The sequence below is a fragment of the Trichosurus vulpecula genome, chromosome 2 (genome assembly GCF_011100635.1).
Source record: "Trichosurus vulpecula isolate mTriVul1 chromosome 2, mTriVul1.pri, whole genome shotgun sequence".
NCBI classification, from domain to species: domain Eukaryota; kingdom Metazoa; phylum Chordata; class Mammalia; order Diprotodontia; family Phalangeridae; genus Trichosurus; species Trichosurus vulpecula.
The window spans coordinates 316,616,404-316,628,264 of record NC_050574.1 but is presented as its reverse complement, the minus strand read 5'-3'; the positions used below and the strand labels follow the sequence as shown (position 1 = coordinate 316,628,264).

The following is an 11,861-nucleotide window of genomic DNA, read 5'->3' as shown; positions in this document are numbered from 1 at the left end:
AAGGGGGAGGAATTGAAAGGGAGAGCGAAGACCTGAGGTCACCGAGCCCTGGTGATGATTTTCCTAATACAGAAACCAACCTGAGCTCCATCTTAGAGGAAGGAGAAGCTGACGAGCATAGCCAAAGCCTCACAGTGCCCAAGGCCTCTCCTAGTCAAGAAAGAAACTTAGATCCAACTTCCCCTGAGCCAATTGACATTAATTTGGGCAACGTCAGCTGTGAAGACCTGGAGGCACCTTCCCTTCATCATTTGGGAAGCAACAATGGCCTCTATAAGGCTGCACCAAAAGGGAGCAAGACTGGCCTAGCCGGGAGACCCTCCAAGTTCCTTGTTTTTCCCAAGATGGCCTCCTTCAAGAAAAATAAAACCTCAGGGGTTGAAAATTTTCTAGGTAGCAGCCCCCGCATCAGCAAGGTGAAGGTAGAGGACCCAGATGTAGGTAAAGATGATGGGGTGCAGCAGGTACTGAATACTGACTTGTGCAGTATGATCACCCTGAGCAAGGAGAACTGTACCTTGGAATATTCAGATGATGAAGAACTCAATGAGAAACATCCATTTAACAGGATTAGTTTAAGGAGAGCTTCTGGGCCTGGCAGGATTCCTTTGGAAGACTTAGACATGGGTATTCCCTATCCAAGCATAAAATGTGATAGGGAAGGGGGAGGAGAAAAAGGAGGCAGGTTAAGCTTACCAGAAAACAGTGATATGGAGATACCAGAAGATTTTGCTACCAGACGGCTGTCCTCTGAAAGTAATGAATCGAAAAGATTCAAAAGCACAGAAAAGAAAATCAGGACAAGGTTTGCTCTTGCTCATAAATCCTTTTCTAACTTCTTTGAGCCCAAAGGCTTGGAGAAGGAGAATGCTGACCAGAGTTCTAGATGTTCCCTTAAGATTGAAAAGGAGAAGACCAAACTCCGTCAAAGCTCCTGGAAAACACTACTGAAAGGCAAAGAAAGTGATGGAATTAGAAGGCCGGCCTTAGTAAGCCTGGCTCAGTCTCGGGAGATCCTGCGATCCCCCAGTTGTCCTCTGCAAGGGGTCAGTGATGAAAGTGGGAAACTGACCAAGGACAAGGAGGGGAAGTCCAAGGAGCAGACATGTCTAAGTGCTCCCTATGTCCCCCTGCAAGTCCCCTGTTCCACCATGCCAGCCAAGGATTTGGTATCACCAGATCAAAGGAGAAAAAGTGAACCAGCCATCAAATGCATGACCACCCGAGAAAGTAGAGAACCCCTGCAGACAATGGGGGGCAGTTTGGCTGTCTTTCCTGAGGAAGCCTGGCTGAAATCACCTGGCAGCCCCACAATCCATCAGATCACATCCCTTAGCTACCCCTGCTCCCCTGTGTACGACAGCAAGGATATGCCCTGCAAGCCTATGAGTCCCAAACCCCAGAGCCCCAGGCCCAACACTCAGCGCAGAAGCTTCCAATACTCTGGAAGGGTCAATGCCATCTCCATGATTTCTCTGGGGAACTGCTATAATACAGATGGCAGTTCTGAGCCACCCGAGAGGCCAAAGACCCTCAAACCCCGAGCCACTTTCCTACTTTCCTTGCATGACTTGGATCAAGAGTGCCAAAAGGAAGAAAGTGGGACAAGCCCCCTGTCTCAGGGCAGCCTGACCACAGCATCCTCTGCTCAGGAGGTCCTAGAAAATAAGGTGAGTTCTCTGCAAAATCATACCGGCAAGGCATGCATATTGCTTCTAGATGGATGTGCGTTGTTGAGTGTGAGATCCGATTTTTTATGAATGAATGAGAGTTCAAATCTAGACTCAAAGAACATCAAAGATGTCACACAGAGGCAGCCTCATGGACCACCCAACTGTGAATTAGGTCTAGTTGCATCTAACCAAATCAGATTTTGAGCAGAGTGCAATGTAGTGCAATGTAGGAAAGAACACTGGATTTTGAAGCTTAAGATTTGAGATAGACTACTCTTCTTGCTAGCTGCGTGACTGTGGGCAGGCCATGCAGTCTGCTCTCCCATCAGAAAAATAGAATGATACTTACATTACGTACCTCACAGGGTTGTTGTGAGGAAAGCACCTTGTAAAAAGTAGCATATAAAAGTGAGCTATTATTATAATTTATTAAGCACTTATCTAAGACCCAACCCTGTGCTAGGTGTGGTAGATAGGTACAGGAGAAGAATAAATCATTGTCTTTCCCTCCAGGAACTTATAATCTATCTGAGGAGACAAGAATAACCCACATAAAACAATTATAGCCAGTGAGCATGACTGATTTCTGGCAAAATTTGATAACATGATTAAAGAGATTGTGTATGTATATGTGTGTGTGTACATGTGTGTGCATGCCTGTGTGCACATGCACTTATGAGAGCTGTGGTCATAAAGAGCCTGGCAGCATGGTTTTACCAATATAGTTTAGCCTCCTTGAGGGCAGGGACCATTTTATATCTGCCTTTATATGCCTAGGACAGTGACTTACACGTAACAGGTACCTAATTAATGCCTATGGAATTTAAAGAACAGGTTCTGCCAGACTTACCTTTTTTCCTTTTTTGGACAGGGTAACTAGATTGGTGGGCAGCTAGGTGGTGCAGTGGATGGAGAGCTGGGCCTGGAGTCAGGAGGACTCCTCTCCATGGGTTCAAATCTGGCTTCGGATACTTACTATGTGATCCTTGGCAAGTCACTTAACCCTGTTTGCCTCAGTCTCCTTATCTGTCAAATAAGCTAGAGAAGGAGAAAATACCAAATGGGGTTATGGAGAGTAGGACGTGACTGAAAAACAACTGAAAACCAGATTGGTAAATTGGGAAAATCCTATGAAAATAATGATATTATGAATTATCTTGTTTGGCAGGATTTGAGCTCAAGTTTTTTGACTCCCAAGTCCATTTTCAAGTACCATGTAGCTGCCTCCTACTATATGGAATATAGACACAGTATATTTTGATTTCAGAAAAGCATTTAACAAAATCCTTCATACTATCCTTGAGGACAAGATGTAAATATATGGGCTAGATTAGGGTGCAGTTAGGTGAATCTGAAGCTGGTTGGATGACTATATCGGAGGAATAGTCATCAATGGCTTGATGTGAGGTTTTTTGGTGGAACATACTGCCTGTTCTTAACTCTTTAATGTTTAGCATTTTTATGAATGATTTGAGTGAAAGCATAGATGACGTGTGTATTAAATTTGCACAAATATTTACAACAATCTCAGAGCCATAGCTAACATGTGGGGTGAAAAAAGTACGGATTCAAAAAGGTATCAACAAGCAAAGACAATGGGGCCAAAGCCAAGAAGATGATACGAAAAAGGGATAAATGATAGGATCTAGACTTGGGTTCAGAAAATCAAGTATAGAATAGAAGAAAGATGTTTAAATAACACTTCCTATGAAAAAAGTGGGGATATAAATGAACTATAAGCTCAATAGGAATCAAGTTATAAATGGCAGTTAAAAAAAGCTGAAGTTTCTTAGACTGTATTAAGAAAGACATAGTACAAACAATAAAGACTGTGACGGCCTTACTATACTCTGCCTTAGTCAGACCATACCTGGAATAATCTGGGTTTTGCCACCACATTTTGAGGTATACATAGACAAACTAGAGTGTGTCCAGAAAAAGACAACTCAATATAATGCTGTGAGGATAGGTTGGAGGGATTAGCTCATAGAATATTTAAGGGTGACGTAGTTATTATTTTTAAGTATATAAAGGCATGTCGTATGAAAGAGGGATTAGACATGTTCTGTTTGACCCCAGTGGTCAGAATTAAACATCAGACTGTGGAAGTTACAGAGAAACAGATTTAGGCTTGATGTAAGGAAAGACTTCAAACGATTAGAGCTGTCCAGAAATGCGATGGTAGGGGGTGGGGAGGTGGGGTGGGAGTGGATTGCTTTGGGAAATGGTGGCTTCTCGTTCAGGTGTAGTCTCCTAGCAAAGGATGTAGGACTACTTGTTGGTGATATTGTGGAAGAGATGCCTGTTCAGGTATGGGTTACATCAGATGACTTCCGAGGTTCCTTCCAACTCTAACTCTGTGGACTGTGTAATGATGGAATCGATCAATCAACGAACAATTATTTAGTGCTTACTAGAGGAAGAAGGAAGGGAATAAACATTTGTATAGTGCCTACTATGTGCCAGGCATTGTGCTAAGTGCCGTTTTCAAATATTATCTCAACAACCCTACTAGATAAAGACAATTATTATCCCCATTTTATAGCTGAGGAAACTTGCCCAGGTAAATGTCTGAGGTCAGATTTGACTCTAGGCCCAGTGCTCTATTATCCTCTGTGCTTTTTACTAAGTATCAGCCACTGTGGTAAACATTGAGGATAAAAAGAAAAAGCAAAAAGCAGCCCACACCCCCAAGGAGCTGACATTCTAATAGTGTAGACAATAAACATTCACCGGAACTTACCAAATAAATAGAGAGTGCAGGGAAGATGATCCTAGAGGGGATGGCGTTAGCTCATGGGGGATCAGGAAAGGCCTCCTTGAGGAGGTTTAAATATATACTACCTTACATGCTGTGAGTGAATGATGCAGACTATTAAGTGCCATGGGAATTCAAAGAAGTGAAAAATTGTTCATAGTTATGGATCTAGAGCTTGAATGGTTTTCAGTGGTCATCTAGTCCTATTCGTTCATTTTATAGTTGAAGAAATGGTGGTCCAGAGAAGTTCTGTCTTGCCTAAGTTCATACAGGTGGTGAGTAGCCAGGGCTCTTGGGAGGAGGTAGAGTTTGAAGTAGCTCTTAAAGGATGGGTAAGATTTGGAGAGCAGATAGAATGACAATTTAGAGAAAACAGCACAAGAAAAGGTGCAGAGGTGCCAATAAGTGTACCAATTTCAGAGGACAAAAGAGACTTATTTGGTTACAGTTGAGGATTAATGTTGGGGTTGAATAGGACTGACTGCAATGGACAAAGCTGGGCCTCACCAAAATAGTGAATGTAGGGACATTGGACAAGACTCAATCCCAGCGTTCAAACTTGGCTCCCTTCCTTCTCAGTGTTGCCAACATCTACGGTCATGAAGGAGTCTGATAAACTGGAGCTGGACTGCTCATATAGGGAAGAGCCATGGAATATTAAAAAAATTAAAGACCTTGAGAGAGCCTTCTAGGTTGGGTTTACTCTTCTGTGGAGGATTTATGGGACGAATCCTAGAATTAGAAAGAACCTCAGAAGCCTAGTGGTCCAACCCATACCTGCACAAAAATTTTCTCTGCAACCTACCTTAAGAATACCCATTTCGATGCCTCTATCTTCACTAGAACACATCTCATGAAGGGGAACCCATTACATTCTGAGGCGGTACATTTTGTTTTTGGATAATTCTAATTGTTAGGAAGTTTTTCCTTAACTAAGCCTAAATTTGCTTGTCTGTAACTTCCACCCATTTCTTAGTTCCATCCTTTGAGGCCTCTGGGATCAAACATTGCAAATCTAAGCATTCTTTCGCACAACAGACTTCAGATTTTTTAAATCAGCCATCACGTCCTCACCTAACTTTTCTTTTTCTTCAGGATAAATATCCCTTAGCACCTTCAATCAATACTTAATGCATAAGTTCAAGGTCCTTCACCATGCTGGTTACCCTTTTCTGAGAGTTCTTCAATCTGTCTATCTTTTCCAGTATGGCACCCCAAACTAGATGCAGTACTACATTATCCACAATCTTTTGAAGATCATGTGCAGTGTTTCAACAATCTCTTTGTTCTTTTAGTGCCCTAGGTCCATTTGGGCCTGATGACTTGAACCTGCCAGAGGCAGCATGTGCTGTCTTACTATTTCCCTACTTATCTTGGGTTTCCACTCCCCATGAACCATTTTTGTTGTGTTCTTCCCCATTCTCCTTGGCAGAAAAAATGAAGAGAAATAACCTAAGTGGCTCTTCCTTCTGTCCATGGTTTGTTATCATTATCCCAAGCAACCTGGGCAATGGAATAATTCCTTCTTACTCCTCCTTTTCCCCTAGTCTAGCCAAAAACCTTCTTTTTTGTCTCACTGTTTTCAGTTCATTCTGAACTTCAGCATTCCTTACATTCTATATTGCAGGACCATGTCGTACTTTTCAGTTCATTCATAGTTAGCTACAATTGCTTCCATCTTCTGTACATTTCTTTAAAAAGTCTCCGTCACTATTGTATCATACCACCAGGCTTGTGATTTGTTTCCCAGATGGTAGAATTTTTTTCTTTAGAAAGTGTTTTTTTTAAAAATAATGCTTGATTAGAAATTTAACTTTGTACATCAGTATGTCCACTTAAACTTGCTTAGCAACCATGTACATTTAAATTGGTTGATTTCATAGTATCATAACTTTTTTTCAGTCATACTGCCCAAGTCCTCATTAAGATTCTTTCATGTTTCACTCATCTTCATTCTCCTTCTCTCTTATCTAGTTGTAGTTAGTACATACTCCATTTTTCTGTTTCTGCCTTTTTATTTTTTTTGCTTTGCTTTATTTCATAATGGTCTTTCCAGATTTCTTTGTATTCTTCATACACTGGTCTTATTGTAGAATTATATCAAAGTAACATGATCTATTTAACTCTTCACACATTGTTTTTGCTTTTTGATTCATCTTCATTTTCCTTTTATCTAGTTGTAGTTAGTATATACTTTATTCTTCTCTTTTTGCCCCTTTTTTGTTTATTGCATTTTTTCATAATGATCTTTCTAGATTTCCTTGTATTCTTCATACATTGATCTTATTGTAAAATTGCATCAGAATAACATGATTTATTTCACATATTGTTGGACATTTACGGTACTTCTTTTTTGTAGTGATAGCTAATATTACCATAGTCATCCTCTATAAATATTAGGATCAGTCTGTTTGTTGTTGCAGAAAGAACACTAAGTTTGGCGTCAGACAGACCTAGGTTCAAATCTTGATTCTCCCATTTCTACCTGTATGACCTTGGGCAGATCACTTAAGCTCTGGGCCTCAGTTTCCTCATCAGTATGTGTATTGGGCTAGAAGTTCTCTAAATTATCTTTCAGTTCTAAATCCATGAGCTTCAAACAGATTATTTTTCATTGCTGTTTTTGAGAACACTTACAGAGCATACTCGTGATAATAGAATCTCTGCAGTGAAGGGTATAATTATTTTTGTAACTTTTACTGCACATTGTCAAGTTACTTTTCAAAAAGATTCTACAGGTTTGCAAAGTCCACCAGCAAACAGTGGGGCTTTCAGTGCCTTAACTCTAAAGGATGAAAATTGCTGGAACTTTAGGCCCTGTAGCAAGCTACTGGGGAAGATTTGGGGGCACCCCTCATATGGTACCCTGTCTTGGGCACTTACCCCAACTGTGCACAGGGCCAGCACATTGAAATAGAGGAGTCGTGTATTTTTCCAGGGAAATCTAAAAGCCTCCATACACGCAGAAGAAATTTAGCAGACCTATAATTATGTAAGAGAGGGGAGAAAAATAAACAAACAAAAATTAACTCCATCAAACGGAAAACCTTCACTGGGGCATAGGAAGGTAACTTGCAGTGTGTATGGATGCTCCCTCTTGTGGCTGCTCTGAAGAATGCTATCTGGGAATGGTGACAGAGGCTTTTCTGTGGCCCAGGAATGAGCATCTTCTGTCTATGTGAGGCCTTCCCCACTGGCAGTGCTGTTACACTCTGAAATAGAAGTGAAGTGAATTGGGCTAAATTAAACTGAAGTAAGGTGAGGTGAATTTGCTAAAAAAAAAAAAATCTATTAGCATATGTTAGGATTCATCACTAGAACTGAAAGTGCTTTGTGGAAGAATTAGATGAACCAATCAATACTGAAAGCAGTTTTTTAAGGACTTTTTTTTTAAAACCAGACCTATGATTTCATTGGTATACAGTGAAGAAATTTCATTCGCCAATGTTCCTATATCAACTCAGCAGCTTATAAAGTTGCTTATAAACTTGTAAAGCAACTTAGAAAGTTGCCTGGGACGCTGAGAGGTTAAGTGATTTGCCCAGGGTCACAGGGGTAGTACTTGAATTTAAGCCTGCCTGACTCCAAAGCCAACTCTTATCTACTAGCCAGTTGCCTCTATACTGAGGTCAATGAGCCCTTTTATTTAATAGCTTTGAGGAAAAGCCCCAAAGAGAAGGTCAAGTGACTCAACTGGAGACACCTAAGGAAGCAGGAGACAGCGACAAGAAAGAAAGGGTACTACTAAGGGTAGCCCAATGATCCCCTTACTGTGGCATGACACCTCCAAGTTATGGCAGTTCACTAACCCCTTCACACTGGAGCTGGGACTATATCTCCAGAACAAGACTGTGAATACCTAAGAAAGAGATAGTACCAGTGACGTCACCAGGGAACCTCAGTTATTATTGTCTTTAGGCCATGGCAGGCTGAGAAAGTACATGATAGTCTGGAACTCCTGGGTCCATGCTTCTGGGCAGCTCTGGTAGCTCAGGGAGTCAGGGCAGCTCCTGAATCATAGCTGTGGCATGTTCTAATTAGGTAAGGGCTCCCATACAAGTGGGTCTGAGTAGTTTCCCACCCCTGATAGTATAGCCAGGGAGCTGTCAATCAGTTAGGAGTTTGTTATTTTCTAACCTGGAGTGTTCCAAGTACAGAAGCTCACAGATGGAAAGAGATATAGAAAAAGGGCCAAGACAGAAGGGTGGGGTTAGCAGATAGGAAGTGGGGGCTGAGCAATTTTGTTTATTTGTCCAGCTATCTATTTAGCTTTTAAATTATTTTTGCTTTACCTCACCTTCATTTCTGACTAAATCCCTTCTGTCTTCTCTGCCCATTGCACCATCTCTTATAATAATATTTTTTCAAAACTTAGAGGAGAAAGATGAGGGGGAGGTAGTTCATTCAACAAAACTGTCAGCTGAATCTGAGAGTATAGGTGGCCCCTCAGCTCTCCAATGAAGGGAGAAAGATGTGTTTTCTCATTTCTTCTTCAGGGGCAAGCTTCATGACAGGGAATAGAAAGTCTGTTGGACTAGGCCACAACAAGCATAGGCTTTTTCAGACTATGACAATGTGCTAGCACTGCCCTCACCTTATCAGTTCCATAATCATTGATGTGTCTAATGAGACAGAGACATTTTCCTTAAGATTTTCACCATAACACAGCCCAGGTTTTTTGGTTTTTGCTTTGTTTTGTTTTTATTTGTATATCCTTTTAAATTTTATGTGGGAGAATGGCACACATATCTGTGAGACAGAGAGTACAGTACATTTGTAGGTATTTGAAAGGAAGGTTTTACATTAGGGATTTCTTTTCCTTTAGGGTTTTAAGTCTGGGGTTTAGGCACTTTTAATTATAGAGGAAGAAGAACCTGGCTGCTGTAGCAGTCTTTCTATGGGATTGGAGGTATATGGGTGGGACCCTTTCCATCCTCCAATCCAGGACCAAATGGGAGGGAGAAAGAGATGAGGAGGGGTAGATAGGAGGCAACACAGCCGTGAATGTGAGGAGCTCTTGCCCTCCTCCTCTCCCATAGCTACCTAGTTCTTTTACACATGACTAGGTACTTTTTAAATATAGAGCCTAGAGCTTGAGTTGATTGTAGAGATCATCTAGTCTAATTCCCTCACAGTATGGATGAGGAAATTGAGGTCCAGAGGGGGAAGTGACTTGCCCAAAGTTGTGCAAGAAATTGAATCAAATTGAATTGATGCTGCTGAACCCGCAGAGCTTGTGCTCTAAGCTGTGGAGTCCTAGGCCTGTCCTTAGGAGGCCCTCCAGTTACCAATTCTGCCATCCCCACCATGTTGCAAATAAAGGAAGTGTCATATTGAACTGAAAGGTTAAGTAATTTTCTCAGGAAGGTATGGATGGCACATAGTAAGTGCTTAATAAAAGTTTATTTATTGATCCTGCCTCTGATACACCTTAACAGTGTGAACATGGGCAACAAGTCACTTAAACTTTATTTTATTTTTTGTTTTATATTTGTCAAACATTTAAAATGTTTTTCTTCAACAAATAAGTTTCTAACTCTAAGAATGATGAAACTACCTAGATATGTTAAAATGTTTTATCTTAACATTCATTTTGAAAACTTTGAATTTCTAATTCTCTCCCTCTCTCCCTCTACCTATTGAGAAGGCAAGAAAATATAATCTTAATTATACATGTGAAGTCATGAAAAACATATTTCCATATTATCCATGTTGCAAAAAAAGCAAGAAACTTTAAGTGAAAAAGTGTGCTTCAGTCTGCACTCAGAGTTTATCAGTTCTCTGTCTGGATGTAGATAGATTTTTTTTCTCTCTGTGAGTCCTCTGGAATTGTCTTGGATCATTGCATATTGACTAGAGTAGCTAAGTCTTTCACAGTTGATCATCATTACAATATTGATGTTACTGTGTACAATGTTCTCCTGGTTCTGCTCACTTTACTTTGCATCAGTTTATATACATTTTCCCAGGCTTTTCTGAAACCATGATGTTAAGATTCTTCTTCTTTTTTGAATACCTGTAATTGTTTTGTTCCTTTTGAGTTCACATTGTTTCAGCCTTCAGTAATGTTAAAATAATTTTTGTAGCAATAATAGCAGTTGTGTGAAGACCTGCTTCTACTTAGACATGTTTTTAAAATATTTTCCTTCCTTCCTTCTTCCCATTCTCTCTTTCCTCTTCTTTCCTTTGTCTTTCCTCTCTCCTTTCTTTTCTCCCTCCCTCCTTCCTCTTTCCCTCCCTGCTTCTCTCCCTCTCTCCTTCCCTTCCTCCTTTCTTTCCCTCCTCTTTCCTCTCCTTCTCTCCCTTCCTTCTTTCCTTTACCTCTCTTCCCTTCCTTCTCCCTTCCCTTCTTTATCCCTCCATTTCCTTTTCCTTTACATAAGCTGTGGAGTGAAAAGGGAAATGTGAGCAAATATACTATAGTTTAAATTTACTTGAATTGTAAATTGAATCTATTTTTAATTATTTTCTAAATGAATTTGATTATCTCATAAAGATACAACTAGAGAAGTTTCTTAGCCTGACCCTTGACAGAGGTAATATTCTGTTATAGCAAATATCATTGCAGCAAAAATCTCCTACAGGAACAATCACTCATTAATTGGAACAATATCTGATAACAAACTCCACTTCAACTGCAACAGGATTTGACCTACTCCTATCTTCATTGGCTAATGTAATAATTTCCACCAAAACAGACAGGAATTTTTCCTATACTGTATAGTGTTTGACATTCCATTTCCTGAGGTAGGGATGGAATTGATTTTTTAGGCTCTAATTTTGCGAGCAGGATAGGAAATTTGCACTGAATACAAATTCTACAAGGAGAAAGAATTGACATCCTACTCTTGTGCCAAATAGTTTTCCTGTGCTAAAGCAGTTAGTCTGATTTCTTTGGATGCTCAACATTTTTGCAAGTAGGCGCTAGGCTAGAAATTTATACAAGCCAATCTGAATGCACCACCATCCCCATCTTTTTTCCTGCTTTGCACTCAGAGCCATACTTGCCCCAGAACATGTGAAATCCATTAGAATAACCCAACTATGCTATAAGTCTCTCATCTTCCTACTTCCCTGTCTAGTTGTGTCTAATGTCTACTCAGACATTTTTTCTAAGACAATCAGAGAGGTAATGTATGAATGACCCTCAAGACCCCAGTGAGAAAAGAGATGGTCAGATCTTCTCCAAAATCTCAATGGAGTAAAAGAAGGCATGACTGTTCTGTCTGGGCCACACAGTAGAAGTGACACAAACCAGCTATTTTCTTTTAGGCCTGAATCTTTGCCCTTGAAATGCTTAAATTGTGGAAAAAGCATCCAGTGACTGCCAAGCATGTTACTAATAACAGTAGTGACTAATGGAACCACCAGAACCCAGAGCTGCCTAATAGAATTGTTCTAAGATAGTAAGTTTCACTACTTTAAAGCAG

At 40.4% G+C, this 11,861-nt stretch overlaps 1 protein-coding gene across 1 annotated transcript in view; it reads left to right on the top strand.

The window, feature by feature from the left end:
• Positions 1-449: 449 nt before the first annotated feature.
• ARHGEF4 (Rho guanine nucleotide exchange factor 4) overlaps positions 450-11,861 on the top strand; it is a 259,078-nt gene continuing 247,666 nt past the window's right edge. The window contains exon 1 of the mRNA XM_036744438.1: positions 450-1,670. Within this exon, the coding sequence (XP_036600333.1) occupies positions 489-1,670 (1,182 nt within the window). The 5' untranslated portion in view covers positions 450-488. The remainder of the gene's footprint in view (positions 1,671-11,861) is intronic.